This window comes from Meleagris gallopavo, chromosome 20 (assembly GCF_905368555.1).
Source record: "Meleagris gallopavo chromosome 20, MGAL_WU_HG_1.1, whole genome shotgun sequence".
Taxonomy (NCBI): domain Eukaryota; kingdom Metazoa; phylum Chordata; class Aves; order Galliformes; family Phasianidae; genus Meleagris; species Meleagris gallopavo.
In genome coordinates, this window is record NC_139423.1 from 7,915,991 (window position 1) to 7,941,047 (window position 25,057).

Sequence of the window (25,057 nt, forward strand, 5' to 3'; positions counted from 1 at the left end):
GAATAAAATTCAGGGAAAATTAAGCGGTTTTTTTGCAAAAGTTAAGACAAAAATAAAATAAAAATAAAAATAAAAATAAAAATAAAAATAAAGCAACACAATGGTAATTCCCTCCTAGTGATTTACCTGTGGCAACACCTTGCAGCAACTGTGTTTCCCAAAATGAAGGATGCTTAATTCTTCACTTTCTTCTGTACTCTGCAGGTCCCATAACAACAAACTGCAGTCTACAGCTTCTTAGAGTTCTGCGTGTAAACCTAACAAACGAGCAAGAATCTGGTTGAAAATTTTTAATTAAGAAGCCAGATGTTTTTAGTCAGGTTATCCTGACAAGACTCGATGTAAACTGCGTTTTTATTGGTCACAACAGTCAAATTATATCCTTGGCTTATTTTGTCCAAAGGACAAAGAAATAAAAATCAGCAGCACCACTTTCTTGTCAAGATCAAATTGTTGTACTATTGTGGCAGAAGCAGGAAAACTTTGTTTTGTTGAAGGAGAGAGAGAAAGAGCAAGAAAATAAAAAGATACAGTAAATGGGGTCAAGTTTAACTCCATGGAAATGCCACGTCTGTTCTTCAGTGAAGAAGCTGGTTTAAAGTCCACACAGAAAACTTTGACTGTATTTATTTATTGTTGCAAAAAAGACGCTTTTTTATTGCTGCCCTCATTTGTCAGCTAATTATTTTTTCTTATAAAATCCAGCCCCGGTCACATGTAATCCATTCTGTATCTTAACATGATTCCTGTAGGTAAAAGTACAAGAAGACCTCTAGATGTCTTTTCTTTCTATGAAAGGAGCTGCTATGTACACATGTGCACACACACAGAACTGGGAATCAACGATGAGTTTGTCATTCATGGTAGATTAAAAACAAACCAGAACAATTAAGCTTGCATAAAGGTTGGGCTAAGTGGTCACGGACTACAGACTCTGTTGCCTTGAATATAACAGTACAATTTGTCATTTACTCTACACCAGACTGAAACGAGTAAAATCTATTTGAAGGTATCTTGTTTGTAAACATTTGTCAGATTCTAATTTTTTTCTTTTGTATTAAAATTCAAAATATGGATGTATATGAAACAAAATAAATGGAGATAATTGTTCTCCCCACACTTGTCCTTGAGTGTGCGCTGATATGTTTGTAACGCTTTGGGGATCTGGTGGAAAGCAGAGGTATTTGGAGTAAGTGGGGAGGGAAGTGGAAAAGGAGATCTGCCTTGACTTGGCTCCAAAGGTAGCGTATAGAACTTCTCTTTTTTAAGCAGCTGTTATCCCGTTATAAAATTCCTACAGTGGTGCCAAAATTACTGTAACGGATAACGTGGTAGGAAGTATTTGGTGAAATGTCACTGCCCACTGCTGAATTAAGTGATATTTTGCCAAGTACCCTAGAAATGTAAAGTACCACGTGTAAGTGTGTCTATGAGAGGCGTTCTGGATGGCTTTGTTGCTTCCTGTATAAGGAGTAGCTGGCAAGAAGAGTAAGTTATAGTCAAAAGAAGATGCAATTTGCAGATGTTTCTTTTTCTTTCTCTCTTGCATACTGCATAAATGACTTTCTCGTATTTCCTATATCTAGTTACTGAGCCATGATTTATATGCAGCTCTCCAACCATTTGACTTAAGCTTTTGCACTAATTCACAGTTAACTTCTGTTCAGTGAGCTGGGATTTCCCTGATGTATGAATAAGCTCCTTCTGGGTTTAACCTCACACCTTGCTATGCAAGAACCTTCTTTGTTGTTTTTTTCTTAAAGATGTTGCTACTGACCACACTTTCTTATACTCACAGGCTCAGGTGTACAGATACTTCTGGGATAATTTTATCTAATAAAACCCATGTTTTTTTGTACATGCAAATGTTGTCATTTAACCTATATGTGACAATTAATTGCTCAGTGTGAAAACAGTTATCCATTTACGCTTCTTGAAGTTAAAGAAGAGTAGTTGCATTTAGGTTATGTTGTCCTTGACATTTAAGATAAAAATGCTGCATATTGTATGCATTGTGTTTTTAATGCAGAAAGGAAAAAATCACGGCTTCTAACAGTGTTTTGACATACCTTGCATTTCATCAAAACTTCGTAATATTTCTGTACTATATGACATTTAAAACTTTCCTACCTGTAGGCAATAGATTGCTATGTTTTTAAAAACTTGTGGCAAATTGAAGAGTACTTTTTTGTACCTTAACAGACGCATCATCCTAGACAAATAAAATAACGTGCTTGACATTGATTTGGTGGTGTTTCTAATGAAACCATTGATAATGTTGTGGTACATAGGTCTTGGCTTTTCCAGATTAGGTCTAACTGCTAGTGAATCAGTTTCATCAGGGAAATAATCCGTGCACATGATTTCATCTTGCTGAAAGCCTTCTTGAGTTTTTCAGTTGCCAGTGAGTGCAGTGAGGCATTTTTCTTGATTTATTAGAGGTGATACTTATGGTTAAATGGTGTTTCTGGATAAAAGCAGTCTTGTAAAAGTAATTAATTCCCACCTTCTTAAAAGTGTGGTAAGTTCCTAAGATCTGTGATCTCTGTTCAGTCATCTTCCTTTTAAGTTTTTTATAAATAGTAGCGTGTTTCAAAATGGTCATGTATTGTAACATAGATTTTGATAATGTGAATCATTCTGGCTTGATTTTTGTTTCTCAGACAACTTTCAATCGATTTCCTATGACCTAGGAATGTGTGTTCTGGGGGGGAAACAAAATGATCTATTGTGAGATATCTAACTTAGAATAGCAACTATTGCATCTAAGTGACATCATCTTTTCAGTGTGGTTAATGCTGTGGGTTTTTTTAATGGTAAGTGCTACATTTTGGAATTCCACATGATTCAGAATGTTTTTCTTCAATCCTGTAGCATGTGAAGGCCTGGTAAGAAGAGAAAACAGTAGTTATGCTTCTCTCCAGCTGTATTTCAGTTGGGCTGTGAAATGCAGTGGTTTGTTGCTTGGCTGCTGCGATAATATTTTAAGGAATACCTTCCGAGAAGGAAAGGGGAAAGAAGATGACCTTGTAATGCAAACAGGGAGAACAGAATCCACTGCTCTTCGGGCTGGCTTCTAGAGCAGCACTTGTACCTGAGGTAGCAGTAGAGGCTGTGTTGGTTGCTGGCCTTTTACTTTGGATTTGGATGTCATTGGCACTGGTATATTGCTATCTCTTCTGAGATAACATCTGTGGCCATATCCCATCTTGGTTGTGTTTTTGCACCCGTGCTTTGCCTGCTTTAGATTACAGTGATGTCTTGGAGGTGGGGATGGGTGCGTAGTTGCTATTCTAGGCAGATGATTGGTCTGGGACTTGCTCATTAGTCCCTGGGCTGCATTTGAAAATAGAAATGAAGAAACTTGAGATGCACATGAAACCCTTCCTCCTTCCTTCCCCTACCCCACCCTTAGAATCATTGCCAGGAATGGTTTTGCCAAATCAAGAGCCCTCTTAATTAAGTCTTGGGAAAATTCCACCTATGTACGCTATGCTCTGTGTGACCTCTTTCACACTGCAGAAGTGAGATGGTATATTTTAGATGAACACGAACTACTGGTGAGTTTATGTCCAATACTAACAGTTTTCTGGGTCCTAAAATGTAGGATGTTCACTGATGGTATTTTGTTTCCTATTTCAGACCAAGAAGTATCTCATACATGCGACTTATCCCACATCCTCTGCTCCATAGCTTCTCAGTGACTCTAAACCAAGCTGCAGATTTATCTGAGGTAGAATTGCCAAAAAGAAAAGAAAAAAATAAACTTTTTGTTGCCGTTAAGATTCTAGTGGCTTATTTGTAGGGATATTTGCAAATACTGTCAGAGCAACTGCTTTGGCAAGAATATTTTGTCTTAATAACAATAGTAGTTAGCAGTTATTTTTCTACTCCATTGTTTGAAGTAGGCAGATTTGAACTGTCTTAAAATCACCAGGTGAACCTTCCAGCAAGGAGATGCTCCCATTTAATACTCCTGACATAATCTTTTTTGATCTTTTGAAACCCAGAAAAACAGTGAACTGAGAACCCTGTGAACACTTTATTGATTTATTGTAAAGACTTAGAATTTGTGAATACTGACTGTTGGAGCAGTAAACATTAAGAGATCCCCTTTGCAAAATGTTTGTGTAATTGAATTCTTAAATCTCCACCACTTAATGGTACTAAAATGTTGTGTCTTTGATTCAGAATAAATCTTCTGATGTGCAAGTGCAAATTTGATAATTCTCATGGGAAGATAACGTTCAGTACAGAGTTCTAAAGCTGAACTTTTAAGGAACTGACAAGGTAGCCAGGCATACAAAATGTGCTTGCAATTGCACACTCAGTTTGCATTCCTTGGCATGAACTTCTGCCATAATTTGTAAGCCTAATTGGGCATTTGTGTTGTGTAGTTACTTGATTTGCTTTCAGTTAGTTGTTAATTATTCAAGTATATGAATACACTACTTTATAAGCTTTATATGAAAACTCAATTCTGTCTAAAGGAGTGTATTTGAGGAGACCAACATAATATGAAAGATACTTAGTTTTGTTGGTTTCTTTTTCATCAAATGTATATAATACTTAAGAGCTGAGTGAAAACGCAACTGACATTCTCTATAGATTTGACATCCTCTAAGGTTTGTTTGAGGTGAAGGGCTTGGAAGTACAGTTACTTCTTGTGTACCTAAGAACCATGTCTTCAGAATTTCACTTTACAGTCACTACAGATTATCAGTGGTACGTTATAGCAGAGGAGGCAATAGCCTGTGGCTCTGAAAACAGCTAGAGCAAGTTTATGACCAGTTACTGTAGATGGACTTTTGTGCTATGTTATAGGTAGCTAGTCAGAACATTCAGCTAGTGTTTGCTACAGCACAAATGCAAGTGCTATCACAATCAGTTTCAGGCATCAGTAGAACTACCTCCCACTGTTGCTAAATCACAATGTTTATTCTGGTAGGTAAATTCTACTGCTGCCTGCGTTACAGGAGGAGCTTATGAAGCCTTATCTGCATTTAGTGCGAGCCCCTTGCACTTTGCGGTCCGTTTTCCTGTTGAATCTCTTCACATAGCTGCTGCTGCTTGCAAGCAAGCCGTCCCCTGGCCTCAGGTGCCCACGCAGGAACTGCACTAGGTTTGCAGGGATCTGTCTTCTCTTGTGGTAGATCTGACCCATCACAATGTATCTGCTGCCTGCAAGGGAAATGAGATTTCTGTGTTACGAAGAAAACATTGATTCATTCACTGCACTCACAGTAAGGACAATAGATCTAGAATAGATAAAAAGTTAGACCCTAGCAAAATACATCCTGGGACTTGGAGGTTGTACTTGCATGTGAATTAATTGTTCTGTTGTACTGCAGCTAGGTTTAGTGGGGAAATACTGATATTTGATAAATCTGCATTTAGAAGGGAAACTAGACTATTTACAAAGAGCTTATGCTCCTGCTTAATTTTGTTTAAGCAATCCTGGAAACCCTTGCAATCATCTCGGAACTGGATAAAGTTGAAGGGCTGTACTGCTACCAGATTTCTTCATGCAGGTGGGTCTCTTATCAAGTTGCAGAAGTGGGGTAGAAAGAACCCTCCAGTTTAAGCACTTTTTTTTTTTTTTTTCCCCCAAAATAACACAACCCAGGATGAGCCTTTTGAACAGAGGCAAAATAAAATTGCACTGCATGCAGGAGGAACAGTAGAGTGCATTTAGCTGGAACTATTTACCAAGTTTGAAGTCTGGACATGGTTTGCTGCAGTTGAAAGAATCCACAACTAGAATGTGAACTCGGAAGAAGAAGCCATCAGGAGTAATATACAGGCGGCTCATCTTGTATAGTCCATCACTGTTTACCAAAAGTGTAATCAAGTGGACTCCACTCCCCAGTCTTTCCGTGTTATAAACAATTCCATTCACTGCTGTTTTAAGGGCAAGAGAAAAGAAGCATCAGATTATATATCATAGTGGCAACTCAAGGTAAATGTGAAGACTCATTTAAAATAGTGTAAATACCAGCACAGAAATTATTTGGTGCAGTAATTGGCAGGACTGAAGGTAGCAGTTACTTTGAATTATGACATCGGATGACTTACTAACATTTCTGTTCTTTACAGCTCTGAGATCTAAGTGAAGTTTATAAAAAGGTTCAAAATAAAGCGATGGTTTTAGAATTGTTCCTCACCTCAATATTCAAAATGCTTACTTGACAAAGTATAGCTTACAAGTTTTAAACACCACGGTGTGGTCCAAAGCTAACCTACTAATAAGCCACTTTGGATTTGAAAGGAAAGGCCCTCGTCACATCAAGCAGCAAGGGCACCAAGAAGGCAATGTCATGCTATCAGACAGTTTCTTCATGCTATCTACTCAATTTCTAGTTTTAATAAGTAGTGGAATTGGAAAACAACAACTATGTCAGGTGTTAAGAACTTCTGTAACTGGCATTCTACCTGCATCACTGAGAACTTTGATTCGCTCTATGGCTGTAAACATAGAGAATTGAGAAATGCTCTCTATGATCACAGCAATGGAACTTGGCGGATGTCTTTTTTTGTACCTGGCTTCTTCAGTGTAAGACTTGGAGGAGATTGCTATTTGTGAAAGGCTGAAAGGTCCAAAGGTTGTGTCACTGTAAGGCCTATGTTTGACAGGAATGCGTGAGAGTTGTAAAACAAATAATAATAAAAATACATAACATTTGTAGAAAGCACTTCCTGACTTCTCCATTTAGAGAAAACAGATGTCTTATAACGTGTTTATATTCTGCAAATGGAAACATCTGCTACCAGTAGGCATGTATTTTGCTCATCTCTTAAAATACTGTGGGAAAAAGTTGCTATTTGACGTCATAAGTGTAAGGAAAGATTTCAGTCAGAAAATGCTCTTCAGTACAAAATTACCAAGTTATTTTCTGACATCTTCAGCTATATCAGCTTGGATGCAGGGACTGAAGACATGAATTCTAAGGAACATTATGAAGAATCCTCTATACAGAGAGCATGCTGTTTGGGTTACTATTTATTTTTGTTTGCATCTTTACCCCCCAGATCACAAACTTGTTCTAGGTAGTGTGGGCTGCTATACAGCCACAATGTTTAATGTCAGAGTATTGAAAACTGTTGGTCTTCAATTCCGTAGATCAGTAACAAGAGCTCTGTCTTCTGTCCTGGAGTGGAAAGTAGAGGAAACGGGGAAAAAGAGCACTGGTCCCAGACAGAGAAGGAGTAATGTAAGACTTGGTACTATCGTCACAGTACTCTTACAAATAGCTGTGATGGCTCCCTTTAATGCACTTAATGATTACTTAATATATGTAGTGAAGTAGTTCCCTAAAAGCAGAAGTGAAGTGTCAAGGAATACATCAACAAAGATGGCTTTGGCTTTGTGTGGCTCATGGAAGACAGCTTACCAAATTCACTCGTGCAGTAGGCCTCCGCTTCATCTCTCTCTTTCCTGCACTCGGTCAGACATGCCTTCTCCATGTCAGCACCTAGAACAGGCACAGAGACTGAGGGACAGCAATGTGCCCTTCTGGGATATTTTATTCAAATTATGGCACCCAACCTTTGGAAAGCTCACAGTGTCCCTTACTGGAGCAGTCCCCTCCCTTACCTTTCTTCAGCATGCTGAAATGGTATGGCAAGCTGGGTGGCTGGCGGTTGGTGACCCAGGAGGGTTTGCTGATCATTTTCAACAGTTCAGTGCTTTTATAGGGGTTTATCTTGCCTGGTCGGTTGAAATGATCCAGCACGTTAGGATCAGCTGACTCTGCTGTTCCAGAGTCTAGAAAAGGATGAGCCCCCAGTAAGGATGTGATCTTATGATAGGAAGATGCTGTGTGCTGGAAATGAGCTGACACGCTGTTAGCAGCCTCAGCCAGCCGCCTGTCCGCCTGCTTTCTGTTTGCCTGATTCAAGTCAAAGGAGGTGGGAGAAGGCCCCTCGCTTGCAGGTTCCAGAGGCAGGGTCCCTCCGTACTGCAGGAGGTGTTTCCTCAGCCCTGTGCTGTTTTCTGTAGAAGACTGGGTTCGTTTCTTTTTGTCTGAAGACAGAGAGGTGATTTCAGGAGGTTTTGGATGCTGCAGGTTGGTGGGAGACAGAAATTGGTGTTCGGTGGGATCCTCTCTAGTGGTGGCCCAGGCTGGCAGTTTGGCTTGGCCAGGTGTAGCATCTGCTGAGTTATACCCATATTTGCTGAGAGACTGGCTGGCTTTCTCAGCGCAGGGCAGGGATCCTACATTAAAAAAAAAAAAAAAAAGAGAGAGAGAGCAAGTCAAAATTGTTTATTATTCCATGCCCATGTGAATGGGAAGTACCTGGCAGATTGGAGTGTCTGCTCCATAAATGAGGCCTTCGAGTGCATGATGGTATAACTCTCAGTTCAACTGATAAAAAAGAGCTCTTCATTTGTCTGTATTCAGCCACAGAAGGCCTGATACAGAGAACGCAGCTGTGAGCAAAACACAGGAGATTTGCATTTTTACTTTATTATTGTTGTAAATTAAAAACATGACTTATAAACAAACCCTTTTCTCAAAAGCCTGAATCTCCAGGGAGCATCTGAGGAAACAAAATTCACATTGCCATTTGGGATGCTTATTTAAAAGACCATGACAGCAGAACTATTTGGTTTTCCCATCCATGGGATGCCTTATTGACAATGTCATCTGGACTTTTCAGCAGCTTTCGGCTTTGAACGCTACTGAAAAGATCTTTATCCACAGTTTTGGATCTCTGACTTTTGCACTACAGAGTTGTATGGGAGTCCAAGAAGACCTAGTCTGGTAGCTAGGCTATTGCTGCTGAGTAACAATTATTTCAAGCCTTTTCTTAAGCTGAGAGGACAAGAGCTGAAAAAGACAGGAAGCGTCTGGGACTGCAGTGACAAAGGGACAGGCTTAATGGCACTGTTTGTGCAAGCTGGACAGTTACCTAGAGCTTAGTTTATATTTCACCTTGATTGCTCGGAGCTCACAAAGCAAGAGACTTTTCTTTTATGCTGGGAAGAGAGAAATTGCCTCTTGCAGTTCTCTCTCCCTGTGCTTGGGCCCTCCCTTTAGTTGGCCAGTGTAGGGTTTTAGAGCAGTTCACCCACACACAGCCGCTGTCTGGGTGTTCGCTCTGTGGTCAGCACTGTGTAGGAGGCTGATCCTGACTCCTTATGTGAAAAGAGATATTTGACTTACGCAGATGAACAACATCCTGGTTTATCTTCCATAACTGACTCTCAGCTGCTGACCTTGCCATTTCTCCCCCTCTGCTCTCACCAGCTGCTGTCATGGGAAAGATTCCCTGATATTTGGGCTGGCCACATGTAAAGTCAAAAGAATGCCCATGAAGAAAAGGGTGGAAGAAGTCCAAGCTAAGGAAAGTAATAGGCAAGGGTGTTATGGAGCTGTTCCCATGTGAAGCTGTGTGCTCTGAACAGGTGTTTTAGATTTGGCTTTTATAAATGCACTTTTCTGTCAGTTTATTGAGCCCTCTCAGTCATGGGCTGTAATGAGAAATGGTTCATTTTCCCCTACTCCATCTGTTCAGGACGCTGAGCCTTGTTCTGCTACACCAGCGTGTTCTTGTGCACCTCTTGCAACCAAAGAAATACAACTGCACCATCATCAGTTCCTGGACTTCTCCTTCCTTATGGAATAGATCATCTTTAGTTGCAGAAATAAGATATACGTTTGTTCATGACAGCTTGCTCCTGGGGATAAATTCTACACCTAGAATTTATCAGCGCAGAGAAAGAGAGTAAAAGGGCACAACCACACGAGAATGGAGAAATCCCACATGCAGAAGGAAGGCAAACTTCACCTGCAGACCAGTGCAGGTAGGATGGATGCACAGCACCAGCTGCCTGCCTGCTTCGGGCAGGTGCTGCTCGTTCTTTCTGACCCCAACAAAGCAGCTCCTACAGTTCACATTCCCAACCCGTTTCTTTCCTCAGCCTTTACGTTATTAGTGCTACAACTTGCCTGGAGAGTGGGCTGCTTTGGTGAGAATTTGTGCAAATGCCTTTAACCTCCCCTAACACCGCAGACAGATGTGTGCCCAGCCCCGCTGTGTGGAAGGAACTTACCGGCCGCCGAGCTGCAAGACGATCTAATGACAAAGCAGAGGAGCCAGAGCGCTTTGGTTGTCATTTTGAAGTAAAAGTTTTGTTTTTCTTTTTTTTTTTTTTTTTTTTTTTTTTTTCCCAGCCTCAAAATGAAGCGGAGTCTTTTACGCCCTTCCCCCGATTCATGCTAATGAGAGGCAGCCTTAGGGGAAACGGGAACCGCCGCCGGACAGCCCCCTGGAGCAGCACCAAGCCCGCACCCACAGCCCCGCAGTGCGTAACGGATGGACGGGAGGCTCACGGCGAGCTCCGGGACTGGGGGAGCCTCGCTGTGCCCGCGCAGTTGCTCGAGGAGAGCCGGAGAGCGCGCGGCTCTGCTGGGCGCGGGGCTGCCGTGCGGGCGGCGGACGGGCGCTTCGGCAGCCAAAGCTGAGCTTTGGGAGGAACTCGAGGGCTCCAACCGCGCGGCCGGAGCATCGCCTGCCGAGGGACCGCTCCTGTACAGCGGTTATCGCCCGGCGCGAGGGGAAGCCCTGCTGACCGCAGATACCGCTTTATTTCTCGATTTCTATCAGCTGACGTGCAAAATTTTACACCCCAAACCGACCCCCATGCGGGTCGCTGTGTTTAAGCAGGTTTATCCCACTGAAACAGGCGATCTCGTTACCGGACCGAAGCCCCGTTGTGACCGCCGTGAACGGCCGCGTCGCACCTCCAGGCACCGAGAGCCGCCTCGGGCAGCGCAGCCACGGCCTAGCTGTCCGCGCTGTGCGCTGCCTCGACTCGGCAGTCGGACCGGGCCGCCCGAAGTACCGGCACCGCCCGGCAGCTCTGCGGAGCTCCCTCTCATCGCTCGCTCAGCCGCAACCGCTCCGCTCTGCTCCGCGCACCTCACAGCTGCTCCGAGGGGAAGGACGGGGCGGCGGTTTAGCCACCGCGCTCGGCAATCCACCGACAGAGCCTGGAGCGGAGCGGCTGAGGGACTCGGAGCCGCGTGCGGTTGCGGCCAAAAGTGAGGAGTGCGGGATGGCACGCGCTGCGCTACGAGCTACTCGGCGGGAGATCGCCGCGCTGAATATATCGAGCTGCCACAAAACATCGGCGGCACGACCCAGATGGGACTCGAACCCACAATCCCCAGCTCCGGAGGCTGATGCCTTATCCATTAGGCCACTGGGTCACCCAGCAAAAGCTGCGAGCGCCGTGCCGTAAGAGCCCCGCCCGGTGGCGCTGGCTCCACCCCCGCAGCGCCTCAATGCTCTCCCTGCTCGTGAGCGGGAGGCCTCGCCCCCGTCAGCGCCTCCCCGAGGCTCCGCCCCTTGAGCCTCGCGCGGGCCCGTGGAGCCCGCAGAGGCGGGCTCGCGCCTCGGCCCCTCCCCTGTCCCGCGCGCCTCAGTCTGTCACGCGCGGTGCCCGTTGGTTCCCTCAGCGCGGCGCGAGGATGTGAGCGCTCTTCCCTCGCGCGGGTGGCTGCCTGAGGAGATCTGCCGCCGGCCGCCTTCCCCGAGGTCCTCTCCTTTAAAAATTCTCCCCCTCACGGCCTCCCGAAGCTCCGCTTCCCGCCCCTTGGCTGTGGTGCGGCGCCGGCAGCAGCCCCGCCCCGCCTCGCCCCATCTGCTCCGCTCGCAACGCTCTCCCGTGAGCGGTCGCGGCGTTTTTACCTTCTGTTCTCCCTCCGCTGTCCCGATTATCTCAGCCGCAGTTCAGACTCTGCGGGGCCGCCTCTCCCACCCGCGCCGTGCGCCCCGTTCTGCAGTAACCTGTTGGTTTCCCTCAGCTGCCCGCCCTCTCGCCGCCCTTTAGGCGCCGTCCCGCATGTGGAAGAGGCCTTCAAGCTGGCCGCGCACAGCTTGGCTCCCTGCAGCCCTCCGTGCCCTGCAGTGCCCATCCCTACGCTACCAGCCTGGGCACGCTTCTCCACACGGCGCCCTCCAACCAGTGATGACCTCCTCTGAGCACCACTGTGCCTCTTCTTTGGCCCACCGGGTGTTTTAGTTCAATTTCTATTTTGAAACTGCTTTTTTAAAATTTTCCATTATTTGCCATTTCGGTTGACCAATGTGCTTTCTCTTCTCTTGACTTCCTTACCCCTGCTTGAACGTTGAGGGATGTTATTATAAAGAGCAGCACAGTAAGGCACAAAACCAGACGTGTAAAACGTGGCTGGTAATTCCTTCTTCACTCCATCTATCTTTGCTAAGTGCTGTGTGCCTCTCCAGATCGGTACAGTTTAAACCACACACAATGCAGTGGTTTAATTGGCAGGAATCGATGTGCATCTGTTTACCCTGACTTGTCCTTTCACAGAATCACATTATCGTAGGGGTCGGAAGGGATCTCGAGAGATCATCGAGTCCAACCACTGTCCTTTAAAGGCATTGAAGTGCTGGGGTTCTGGCAGCCGTGATTCCTTGGTTGGGATCCACAGTAATGATTGTATGATTTTATTTTGGTTCGTACTAATTGCTGCTGGATTGCCTTAAATTCTTGTACGCCACATTTCTGGGATTGGGATCACACGGGGGATCTCAGTAGAAGGCCTCGATGACTTCTGGTTAGTGATGCAGAAATGAGGCCGTACGTGAGGAAATGATGTTTTACTGACACAAATCGCTCAAGACCGGCAGCATGAATGAGAAAAACCTCCATACTTGCAGCCAACAGTAAACCCGTGGCCACCCCACTCGTTGCCCAGGCGGCACGAAACTACAAATCCCAGCATGCCACAGCCGTCGGTCCCCAGGGTTCCGGCCCCGCGTGCGGCGCGTTGGATGCTGGGAGTTGTAGTGCCGGGAGGGCGGGCGGCCGTTTGAGTGCGTGACGTTCGCTGCGCTCTTCCGGGAGCACGGCGAAGATTTTCTCCCTTTCATCGCGAGATGAGCTGCATTTCAAACCGGCCAATCAGAACGTTGCTATGGCTCGAACTGGCCAATGGCAGAGGGAGGGAGCGGGAAATTTAAATCCCGCCTGGAGCCGCTGAGATTAGTGGCAGCGTGGTCCTTGGCTGGGGAGGCAGGAGGGCGGCTTGTGTGCGGAGTCTGCAGCCGAGGTCCGGAGTCGGAACGGAAGAGTACTGCAGAGGTGCGGTGAGGAGCAGGGTGTGGTGCAGTGGAGGTGTGGAGTGTGTGCTGCTGTGTCTGAAGGGACTGTGCTCTGTTGGCGGTGGGACACGCTGGCACTCTCTGTTTCTGCTCCGGAGCTTTCTGGGTCTCTGCGGTCTCACAGTGCTGCTAAAAATGAATCTGATGGGGTTGGCACGTCCCGGAGGGGTTTTTGTGTTTTGGTGGGGCTGTGTCTGAGATGAAGGTAGCTTTTCTGTAGTGGCTCACCTTGGAGCTGGCCTTGTTGTGGAGGCCTGCTTCATTGCTGGCGTAGCTGCTGCTGGCTGTGCCGACGTGGTGAGCTCTCTCAGGTCTTCCTGGTGCCAGAGCTCTGCTCTTCTTGAGAGGGGCTGGGGTGGGTGTGGGTGGCAGCCTGTGCCATAGATCCTTAGGACATAATGGAAATAACTTATGCGTTCTAAAACGCTGTCTATAGGAATGAAAATGATGTTTGTAGCTCAGAGGGTGTTCTGTTAATGTTAGAGGCAGCTGTAACAGCTAAGCTTTTTTTAAAAGGCAGCTTGTTATGTTACTAATATCTTTAATCAAGTCAGAGGGTGTTAATGTATTTGCTATTCTCTTAGGCTCAAGATTTGAATCCATCTTTTTGTGTTCCTGTGACCTAAACTTCTAGTGTTTACCATTTACTCTGGTTTTCAGGCTTTTTTCTCCTCGTTTGTCTTTTGAACTCTAATCAAGTAATCAAGATGTCCTCTAATGAGAATACCAATACACCAGCTCGCTTGAACAGATTCAAAAACAAAGGAAAAGATACTACAGTAAGTATTCAAATGTGAGTAAATATTATAGCTAGCTATCAATACTTGATAGAGTTGTAAAAATAAAGAACTTAATATGAATGCATTTTCTCCAGGAAATGAGAAGGCGGCGTATTGAAGTCAATGTAGAATTGAGGAAAGCTAAAAAGGATGACCAGATGCTTAAAAGAAGAAATGTTAGCACTTTTCCAGATGATGCCACTTCTCCCCTTCAGGAAAACAGGAGTAATCAGGTAAGTGGGTACCCAGAACAAGTGGCCACAATTTCAGTGGCCACACTAATGCAAATTTCTTTTCTTGTGGGACATTGTAGTTACATGCACATTACCAACTGAAGGCTGTGATAATAACTTTAATAGCCTATAGCTTAGATCCTTAAGTAGCTTGTGAGCATGTGCAATATTTATACTCTTCTCTGTGCTGCTGATAAGGTATCTTGTAAAGAGCTTGGGCAGTTGTTTAAACGTGCTGTCTCTCTGTATCAGTCACATGAAACAAAGTTTTCAATAGTTGAAATGACTGTAGATTAAACTAGCTGAAGTTTTGGAGTGTCACATAAGGGCATAACCCTTATTGAAGGACACGACTGAACTGTGGCCTCTTTCTAGCCTTGTGTAAAGGCTTCTGCAGATGTGTGCCTCTCCCAGCAAAGTGCTCATGGAACTGTTTTTTTTTTTTTGTACAGGTTTCTGCACACTGGTCTGTTGAAGAAATAGTCAAAGGAGTTAATAGCAATAATATGGAGCTTCAATTGCAGGCTACTCAAGCTGCCAGGTGAGGAGATCTGAGCTCTGTGTGCAAGTCAGTAACTAGGCGTGGTCAAAGGTTTGGCTTGTGAGCCTAAACACTGAAGGGCAACAACTATGGCTCTTCTCATCAGACAGTACTTCAACAGACACATAAATTGGCTTTATATACTATGTTTAGGAATAATTATTTTAGTCACAATATTATAGAGACCATGTGGCTTCTGAATGTTTAGAGTGCAAGTATGCCAAACTTCCTTTCATCTTATCAGATCTAAAGTCTAAGTTGCTAAACTAGCAGCACTGAAGTTATGTAAAAGCTTGCTTCTGACAGTCTCTACCCTTTTGTCTATTGAGCAATGTCTATTGACTTGGATGTATTACAACTTGGCAGGTCTGCTTTGCTCCTGGAGTTGTAACAGAGCCTCTTATGAAGTAAAGACATACCTAAACAATGCTCACCAGTTCACGAAGCTAGTATTCAAGCTGTCTGTAGCTTGTCTGAATTTTCCCTTGTATTTTTTACTTTCCCCACCCTAATTCTTCTCTCTAACTTTTTTTTGTTGTTGTTGTTGTGGATGATTTTATACTGACTTAGTGGAATCTGTTGCTCAGATCTCTGCAGACACAAATAACACTTCCTGTTTGTATCTCTCCTTAGGAAACTCCTTTCAAGAGAGAAGCAGCCCCCCATAGACAACATAATTCAGGCTGGTTTGATTCCAAAATTTGTCTCCTTCTTGAGTAGAGCAGACTGTAGTCCTATTCAGTTTGAATCTGCCTGGGCGCTTACCAACATTGCTTCTGGCACATCAGAGCAAACCAAGGCGGTAGTAGATGGTGGGGCTATTCCAGCCTTTATTTCACTTCTGGCCTCTCCTCACATTCACATCAGTGAACAAGCTGTGTGGGCGTTAGGAAATATTGCAGGTATGTCAATATGCTACATAACTTTCAAACCTATTCCCTTATCTTGAAATAAGAGAACACTATTACTGATTTGCTGTGTATAGCATGCTGAGCTTGGAAACTACCTTGGTGATGTTCAAGTACATACATGATCTACAATGTAGAGTATGCTATGGACGAGTCTTTACCTTCAGTCTTGGCTTATGTCATGTATAATCTGGCAACCTGTAAGTTGTATTAAATGGTCACATTAAAATTCAAGTTTCAAAAAGCTACATAACCATGCCATGACACAGAACTTTTCTTAGAGGCCTCTGACTTCTATCAGTGAGCTCTGCTGTGTATACTGACTTCAAGGAGGAAGCAAGTGGCTCATGTAATTGTGTATGTGATGGGCAAAGCTCTTCGCTTTGTAATAGTTACTAGTAGTAACAGTTACTAGTACTTTCATATCAATAAGCACACTGAAGTTTTTCATGCACCTTTCAGGATTACTTGATCTGCCAATGTTGGATCCCTTTCTCCAAAATATAGTATTATAACTGCATTGTTGTTTTCTTACACTTGTGTTTTTATTGGCATAAGACTTGACCATCAAAATAGTCCTTCTTCCAATTTTACTTATTTCTTACCTAGCCCTTAAGTGTAGTATCATGTTCCATCATGAATGATTGCATACATGCATACTTCTGTTTCTTAACAGGTGTCTTTTATTATCTTTATAGGGGATGGTTCTATCTACAGGGATCTAGTTATTAAATTTGGTGCAATTGAACCACTGCTGAGTCTACTAGCTGTTCCTGATCTCTCCTCTCTGGCTGTAAGTTTACATACTCAAAGTACAATTGCTGATGAGTGAGCCAAGAGTTAAAGTAACAGATGTTAATGATTTATTTCAACTCTTGCAGTCTGGATATTTACGCAATGTTACCTGGACCCTCTCAAACTTGTGTCGTAACAAGAATCCTGCACCACCCATAGAAGCTATTGAGCAGATTCTTCCAACTCTCGTCCGACTCTTGCATCACAATGATCATGAGGTGTTAGCAGACACATGCTGGGCACTCTCCTATCTAACAGATGGTTCCAATGACAGGATAGAAGTTGTTGTGAAAACAGGATTGGTGCCACAGCTCGTCAAACTGCTGGGATGTGGTGAACTGCCAATAGTGGTAAGCTATTGGGCATGAAAGTTGCCATTGCTTGACTTGTGGATAAAACTGAGGTTATAATAGCATTCATTTAAACTGAAGAGTCTTGTCATACAGAAACCTGATGCTTGTTCCAGATCTTGTGTACATAAGCCTTGAGCTTCTATCTTGACTGAAAACTATCCCAGATGAGGCATAGACTACTGTTGAAGAGTGACCTTGACACATGATTAATAGTTTTTGCACGCAGGCCAGGATGATGATCAGTGTTCTTTAAAGCTTGGCTTCAATTCTACACTATAGTTAGAAATACTTCCTCCAGAAACAGTGTTTAGAATTGGGCTATTTGCACAATGTAACTACACTGCATCAGTAATATAATTACTATATCAACACTTAAACTTTCTGTCCTGAGTAGTTTGCAGATGAGTCTCAAAGGTTTGTAGTCTTAGTGTGTTTAATATCTGTCTATGTAATGCTCATTATGAGCTTTAAGCTTGTCTTATTATCAAACTGTTAACTAGAAGGCTGGAGCAGAGGGTCATAAATGGCTATTTCATCAAGCATGGCTTAGATGACACTGTTTTTTCCTAAGTACTGCTTTCACATCTGTTTCAGACTCCTTCACTGAGAGCCATAGGAAATATTGTTACTGGTACTGATGAGCAGACACAGATTGTTATTGATTCAGGAGCCCTATCTGTCTTTCCAAGTCTCCTATCTCATCATAAAAACAACATTCAAAAAGAAGCTGCATGGACAATGTCCAACATCACAGCTGGACGTCAGGACCAGATTCAGCAAGTTGTAGATCATGGCCTTGTGCCATATCTCATTGGTATTCTGAGGAAGGTAAACAAAAGTTGCATCTACTGTGTTATGGCTTTAGCCATTATTGTTGTCTGTACTCTAACACTTTTTTTTTTTTTTTTAACCTTCATAGGGAGATTTCAAATCTCAAAAAGAAGCTGTGTGGGCTGTGACTAACTACACAAGTGGTGGAACAATTGACCAGATCGTGTATCTTGTTCAGGCTGGTGTTGTTGAGCCTCTACTGAATCTCCTCACTGCTAAAGACAGCAAAACTGTGCTAGTAATTTTGGATGCTGTTTCTAATATCTTCATGGTACGTGGATGCAGTATACTCAGTTGCTGTCCAGGTTGCTGCCAGCTGTTTTTCAGTAGAGTTAGCACCATACACGTTTGATGTTACTTCATGATTGTCTTTTCCAGGCTGCCGAGAAGATAAATGAGACTGAGAAACTTTGCCTCATGATTGAGGAATGTGGAGGTCTAGACAAAATTGAAGCTCTTCAGTCACATGAAAATGAACAGGTGTACAAGGCCTCAGCCACCCTGATTGAAAAATATTTCTCAGCAGAAGTAAGTGGCTGCTGTATAACTTCACTCTGCTTTTGTAGTCTAGTGCTGATTAATTGATTGAAATGTTACTGATCTTTCCAACTTTGTTTCCTTCTAGGAGGAGGAGGACCAGAATGTTGTACCAGAATCTACTGCTGCTAGTTATACTTTCCAAATTCAGGGCAGTACTCCTGATACTTTCAACTTCTAGATGCTGCATACACTGCAACCACCTACAAGCCACTTGGTGTACAAATGCTGCCACTTCTGTGTCTTAATAGCCCCTCTTTTTTTTTTTTGTGACCTCTAGCACTTTGTCCAACTGAAACATACTTGAACAGTTCAAAACTGTACATATGTGAATTTTTAACTGTTAAATTCATTCTGACATTCTTGTAAATACATCTTCTCACTTCTGTCTTCTAGCCTTTTACTGTCTCTGTCTTACAAAAGATGCAAGTAGGTAATATAAGCTTCTTTTTAAATGTAACCCCTTGCTCTGTGTAACATATTACAATCAAAACACTGAGTAAGCTTTTAAGGAGGATTCATTTCAAGTTCAATAAAGTGTTAACAATACATCAAATTAATTGTGTCAATTGCTTTCTTGAATGGGAACTGGTATGGTAAATGCCATGAATGAAAACATACATAATGGTAAGAATGCTGTTATAAATCATGAAACTTGATTCCAGAGTTGGTTAATCAATGGTAAGAATATTCAGGTGGTCTTAGCATAGTCCTCAAACTTAAAGAAGTTACCTTAGTTACCTGCTTAAAAAGGAAACTTTTTAATAATATCTGGTCTTGTGTTGTTATGTACCTTCATGTCTTAAAATGCTTATGTGAGTCAGATTTGGATGTAATTCAGTTCTTCACAAAAGGTATTTGACGTTAAAATGGTAGCTTTTTCTAAATAAATTACTGTTATTCTTATGTGCTGTTGCTACTTCAGCAATGACTCATTTGAAGTAGTAGATACCATTCTTGCTTTGGTTACTGTATGCAAGGCTACTATGGTCTGTTTCACCAAAGGAAAAGTGGCTGATCTATGTGTGCTTCAGCAAGAGTTCCAGCTAAAGAATAAATGGGATAATAGGAGTAGAAATCTGCTGTGCTACAGCAAACGGGGCCAAGCTTACACTTGCACGAGCTTCTCAGATTTTCAAATAGCTTTATTTTATGATAAAAGTGTTGATTAAGCTCACGCTGGCTATACTGGATCAAGGAACTGGATCTAGCGACTGAGCTAGCATAAGCTTCTGCTGGTCTCCAGGCATGGAGTTCATCCACGGAGCTAAGACCATGGCCTATATAGACTTTTATGTTGCTGGTACATCACATCAACAGCGAGTTGTAAACTTCTGCTGTAAGAGATATTCCTGAAGTGACTAATGATGATTTTTTGCTTTTGACTGTACTGCCTTTATCCTGGCCCAGAACAAAGCTATAGCAAGCAAGCTTTGCAATCAGTTGTAGCACCTATACGATAGCATTACTATACCTACTGTATGTTTTGGTTAAGTTCATGTTTCAGTGTTCTCTGTCTCTATCTGTCCTCTAGAGATAATGGTGCTGCTAAGTAGTTGATGATTAAATAAGCTTTGGTGACAACTGCACAATAAATTCTGGGCAAGGACAAAATTGGTGGCACAATGCTGGACTGATGGATAGAACACAAGTCTAGCAACACCAGTACCGCAGCACTTGTAGGATGTGATTACACAATTCCCACTGTGGTACCCACGTAAAGTAGAAGAAATCATTTGCCTTTTAATGCTGAAGCTTTACATATTCTGAGAAACATTAAGAGCAGCAACAAAAGACAACCAGGAAGGTCTGTTATGCCTTTGCAGTAAAGACTTCTGTCTTTGCTATGCTGTGGAATCTCCAACTTTGTCCTAAAAATACTTGCAGTTACAGAGTTGTGTAAATCTCTGTAGAGAGCTAAGGAACTAGCCTATATAAAAGTAGTTATGCAAAACCAGCTTTCATAAAGCTACTGGTGCCATGTAATTATGTCTGTGGGTTGCGAAACATAATTCAGAATTCTTGAGTAATTTTAGGTGTCTAATTCTGTAAAATAATTCGTCTCCCGGCAGAGGGTGCTACAGGCAGCACCACAGTTCGTTCTTCTCTGCTTTTAAGAGGTTGGTGTGGAGTTTCTTCCAATGTGAAGGACTCAGGGATGACATGCTTTAGTTTTTCTTTAAAGGAAAAGATAAAACCTATCAAGAATTATCCTGTAATTACAGGAAGCCACTATGAGCTAATTCCTGAGTGTTTAACAAGACTAAATATTTTATGTAAGATATAGTCTTCTAAGCATGTTTTTTCAGGTACTGCTGTTTTAAAATGCACAACTTACTTCATTGCTTTTTAGCATATATACAGATATTTGACTTTTTCTGGGGTGAGAATTGAAAATGCTTATTGAATAATATTATCTCTACTTTTCTGTCACAGAGTACTGGTCTCAGAGTTCTCTAGTATACTGAGATAATAGGACACTGTGCAGTCATCTTTAGATGCCTGATAGACCAGCACTTTGTTTTTATCCACAAAAAGTGTATTCAACCTATCCACCAATACTGCTCTTGGCAGAATGCATGTCCACAAGCAATAATCTACAGTGATTATGAGTAAGTGACAGGGGTGAGTCACTCTCTTATTTCAAGAAAATGCAAACTATTTCTGAGGTTAAAATCTAGTCACCCGTTAGGCTGTGTTTTTAGCTTTAGAAAATGACAGGAGCAAAAGGGGAGAGGAGAGTTGTTAACTCTCTTAGTTAGATTTGTTAGTAGCTTTGTTTCGTTGTGTACTATTTTGGTGTTACCCAGCTTGACTTAAGAGCTAGCCATATTTATTTGGCAGATACTTAATTCAGGGCAAGGGCTGAAACAAATGTCTGATGGCCTATGTGTCAGTCTGCCGACTTGTCTGTGCTGAAAGCAACAACAACAGACTCCTGCTGACATCAACTGGCTTGGAATGGAGTTGTTGCTAATTCTTCTTTATTTGTGGCAAGATCCCAGCAAACATAACAGCTTCTGAAATTCTGATGCTGGGAAATGCTGTTGGTGTGATTGCTTCCACTTGCTACTTCCTAAGATGTGAAGGAAGAGCAGAGGCTTTGCAGTCTTATTCTTCAGAAGGGTGTCCACATATTTTCTGCTAAAAGAAGTGCTTGAAGTTGTAGAAAAGCTAGACCTGGTCAATTTAGGAGAAATCTGCTCTTGTTTTTGCATGATTTAAACTGTGAAATATTGTCTTAAGTGAAGCTAATTCCTGCTGCTCAATAGGAAATAATTTAAGTTGTATAGAACTACCTGATGATGTACCAGCAAAAAGAAACAGCTGTGAGTTGACTAAAAAAGGAATTCACTAACCAACAGCATTTCATAGGTCTCTTCTGTTTCTAAATCTGCTTTGCAGAAGAGCAAACTGAGATATAAGTAAGTTATCCACAGATGTCCAGAAAGTAATGGGTAGAATTAACCTGGAGCCTGGGAATCCTGATGTCCATTCCTCTAGTGAACTCATGGGACCCCCATTCGTAATTATCCTTTTGCATCAATGTAAGGTTATCTCAGCAGTATTGAATCTCTTCTATGATAAGGTATGAAAAAATGTTTGACTATAGGATTAAACCATGAGAGCATGTGCAATTTCTGGAAAAAGTACTGTTATTCAAAGCAGAAGTAATGAATGAAGATTAATCGTGACTAGTTATATTTGGTGTGGAGAGGAAAACATTGGCACTTACACTTAAGACCTAATAGGAAACATGTTCAGATTTTTGCTCAGGCCAAAGGGTTAAGCTTGATTCACCTTCAGAGGGATGTGTCAGGAGAAAGGCCTAAGAGGGAATTTAGGTGAGCCCTCCTAAGGCTGGGAAAGGTGTACCTCACTTATTGCAGGTTTTAGAAATAATACATTCAGAAAAACATGCAAGCTGCAAGTGTGTAAAGGTGTTCAGTGTGTTTGGAAAACACTTTGCTTTTACTGATCTATAATGTGACACTTGATAAGTCAGGCAGAAACTCAGCATGTAGACAGCAAAGAAAGAACCGTGAACTTCACAGTACTTCATATGGAATAAGGGTCATTGGATTCCAGTCTGGTTTCTGACTGCAAAGCACTGTCTGTCTCAGACTGGCTCCAGGAAATGGACACTTCCACTGAAACCAAAAGATTTCGTGGAAGAGCTGTGGCCTGTTTCCAGGCTGTAGTTCACCCACTACCCTAGGGAGCGTCATTAGTGGGAGGGAAGTAAAGTTGGGATTTGAAATGATGAGGTAAGGAGAGAAAAATTAAAGCAGAGTGGAGAAAAAATCCCATTAATTCTTACTAAGCAGAATGTGACCGCATTAAAATGTTGTGCTTATTTAAACAAAACCATGGGCAAAATCCAGAAATGATGCATACATCATATGTCAGGAAGGGAGTTTCAGTTGACTGATGCACAAAAGGCAAAATCAATGGCACTCTGATTTCTCTGGGGAAGAGGTTGGGTTACATCCCTAAGCTTACTGAAAGAAGCAGTATAATGAAGAAGTTTTCTACAGTATTTCATATATTTCTCAATTTGCACTGAAATGCTAAATTAAAATTATGAGATCAGCTTTTGAATGTGTGATTTACATACCTGTGTATACATATTATTTATCTACACACACACATAAAAAGTGAAAAGCTGCTTCGTTTGTTATTTAGAACAGATTGGATTGCGTACAGGTTCACAGTGCTACAATAGTTTTAATACCAGAAGTATGTAACTGTGCTCTGTGGGCATGAGGAAGAATGGATGTACAAAGTTATCACAAAATCTTGACTAATCTCCAAGGCACATTTCCATCATCTAAATCGCTTCATTTTTATCCGCTATATGAAACAGATGTAAAAATAGCTCTTTCATCAGTGGATTGCTACACATATTTGGGCTGCAGGGGTTTGATACTGCTCAAAGCAAGACTGCAAAATCATTTGCAGAATGTTACTGTTAATCAGAAGCAGCAATTTAACGTTACGTATCCATCCCTCTTCCCCCAACTCCCCTTCCCAATTCTGAGCAGGAAATGACACTTGGACGCAGCTCAGAATACTGACTTTCTGGACAGACTCTCTAGGAATGAGGAGGGACTTGAATTCTCTCCATATGTCATTTCCTTTCCCCTAATGGCTAAAAAAATAATGTTGTTGCCATCCATATAACTTGCAATGGAGAGCACATTACCAATATAGAAAAATAAATGGGGGGAGGTGTGACAGGACGTTCACATTCCATTCCTCAAAAACTGCTCTGCAAAATTTGACTTGACTTAAGCAGAAATCTTTTTTCTCTGTGTAGAAAAACTGTTTCATATAATTCCTAAAACTGAAGCTATTACCCCATCTGTGCATATCAGCACCTGCAGACTGCAGCCAGGCATGGATTAAGAAACAAAAATGAAAGCAGAGTAAGGATGGCAGCAAACATGCAAGCTTTATATTTAAGGAGAATAGAGTTTTTTGGGAACACAGTTGGAGATCTAATCATGTCCAACAACAACAACAAAAAAAGGAACCAAACCTATTTTAGTAGCAAATAATCCTGAAGATTGCTTACAAAAAGTTAGATTAGCACATTCCTGCAACCAACTTTTGTCCAGACTACCTTTAAAAACTTTTCTGTTCTGTATAACCTAGAGCACATGCAGTTACCTTAAACTGCCGCAAAATGCAGCATTTGATCTATACTGCACAGCTGAACTGCAACTGTCAGTGGAATTCAGTGTGCCATAGTTACAAACAAATAACCCTCAGAAATAAACATGGCAAAAACAAATGAAAAAAAAAACCAACCACCATTGTAGCTGAACAGAAAGTTTACTTCCTTATAGCCAACCCACAGCGGATTAGATTCAAATTGGAACATAATATCTTCCTAGCATTATATTCCAAATGCTTGTTAGATTTGTAGTAATTAAACTGTGCAATGCTCATATAGGGACTAGATGCATCTGCTAGCAGGGTGTTTATGGATGACTGCAGAACTAGGACCTCACATCATTCCTTAGACATGTTACCTGGTTAGACACATTGCCCCTGAGCTCTAGTACTAAAAAAGGAGGAAAAAAAAAAAGAACTCAAGCCCAATATACCTCCCTTCACTTCTATTTTAAGGGATTTCAAGAGTGGAAAAAAAGAATATTTCAAGACAAATGGTAACAGATTTTGCTTTTGGTTACTTTTAGCACTTCACTAGACCCACTAACCTACTTAAACAACTGAGCTGCTCTTACCTGGCTTGCAACTTTACTTCATCATTTGTAGGATCAAATTATGTTGTTTATAAATGTCTAAAACTTGTTAATGTAAGAGAAAGGAAATTGCTTTTAGTCCTTCAAAAACTGGTTAATCTGGGTTCTTTGCAGTAATTCACAACACTGTGAACATAAGCGTTGCATACAGTGCTGGTAACTTTCCCATGGCAGAAAATGATAATCTTGTGGGGTTAAGACTTTGTTAGCTGTTTTTGTCTTCAAACCTTGCAGATTCAATTACCTGTAGAAGTATGGAATATTGTTACAGTTGTTACAGGAATGAAACTCATCTCTTGACTGAGTGTTTGGAAATAACTTGTATGAGACATATGGAAAGATTTGCTAGAAGAAACACAGAAAATCAGAACTACAATGTGATGGCTGTTTTGTTTAAATTATTTACACTCACCCAAGAGGCTTGATTTCTCTGCTAACATTAGATTGAGAGAATGTTGCCTGCCTCATTGCCTATTTGTGTTCAATACCCACAGTCTCAACAATAGATGGGAATGGGATAAATTAGCCCTCTTGAAATCTCATCTTAACCCCTGACATGTACATAATTCTGTAAAGCCAGAAACATGAGGTTTTAATCCTTGAATATCTAGATAGGTAACAATGGCCAATGAGAACTAGGTAATTATGCCAAGGTATTACAGCTTGTCAGA

General features: G+C 42.1%; 3 protein-coding genes and 1 non-coding gene across 17 annotated transcripts in view; 2 read left to right on the plus strand and 2 right to left on the minus strand.

The window, feature by feature from the left end:
* The window catches only part of BPTF (bromodomain PHD finger transcription factor), a 46,981-nt gene extending 45,864 nt beyond the window's left edge, over positions 1 to 1,117 (plus strand). For all 12 annotated transcript variants that reach the window (XM_085239760.1, XM_085239766.1, XM_085239769.1 and 9 more), the window contains one exon: positions 205 to 1,117. In XM_085239760.1, the coding sequence (XP_085095886.1) occupies positions 205 to 241 (37 nt within the window). In that variant the 3' untranslated portion in view covers positions 242 to 1,117. The remainder of the gene's footprint in view (positions 1 to 204) is intronic.
* C20H17orf58 (chromosome 20 C17orf58 homolog) lies at positions 284 to 10,192 on the minus strand. 2 transcript variants are annotated; one of them, XM_010721514.4, is made up of 5 exons: positions 10,058 to 10,192; positions 7,595 to 8,215; positions 7,392 to 7,472; positions 5,710 to 5,901; positions 284 to 5,181 (listed from the first exon to the last, which is right to left on the minus strand). In XM_010721514.4, the coding sequence occupies exons 1-5, from the start codon at positions 10,119 to 10,121 to the stop codon at positions 4,994 to 4,996; spliced, it is 1,146 nt and encodes a 381-aa protein (XP_010719816.1). In that variant the 5' UTR covers positions 10,122 to 10,192; the 3' UTR covers positions 284 to 4,993. The 2 variants fall into 2 exon arrangements, with proteins under 2 accessions (XP_010719816.1, XP_019477279.1); XM_019621734.3 differs by lacking the exon at positions 10,058 to 10,192 and adding an exon at positions 8,298 to 10,034.
* Positions 10,193 to 11,143: 951 nt separating this feature from the next.
* TRNAR-CCG (transfer RNA arginine (anticodon CCG)) lies at positions 11,144 to 11,216 on the minus strand. The gene has a single exon. It is a non-coding gene; the product is annotated as a tRNA-Arg (tRNA).
* Positions 11,217 to 12,982: 1,766 nt separating this feature from the next.
* On the plus strand, positions 12,983 to 18,670 carry KPNA2 (karyopherin subunit alpha 2). 2 transcript variants are annotated; one of them, XM_010721516.4, is made up of 11 exons: positions 12,983 to 13,117; positions 13,798 to 13,916; positions 14,012 to 14,149; positions 14,602 to 14,690; positions 15,324 to 15,592; positions 16,297 to 16,391; positions 16,480 to 16,743; positions 17,341 to 17,574; positions 17,666 to 17,848; positions 17,956 to 18,105; positions 18,203 to 18,670. In XM_010721516.4, exons 2-11 carry the CDS (start codon positions 13,845 to 13,847, stop codon positions 18,293 to 18,295), a joined length of 1,587 nt encoding a protein of 528 aa, XP_010719818.1. In that variant the 5' UTR covers positions 12,983 to 13,117; positions 13,798 to 13,844; the 3' UTR covers positions 18,296 to 18,670. The 2 variants fall into 2 exon arrangements, with proteins under 2 accessions (XP_010719818.1, XP_085095905.1); XM_085239779.1 differs by lacking the exon at positions 12,983 to 13,117 and having other exon boundaries at positions 13,798 to 13,930.
* The last annotated feature ends 6,387 nt before the right edge of the window (positions 18,671 to 25,057 follow it).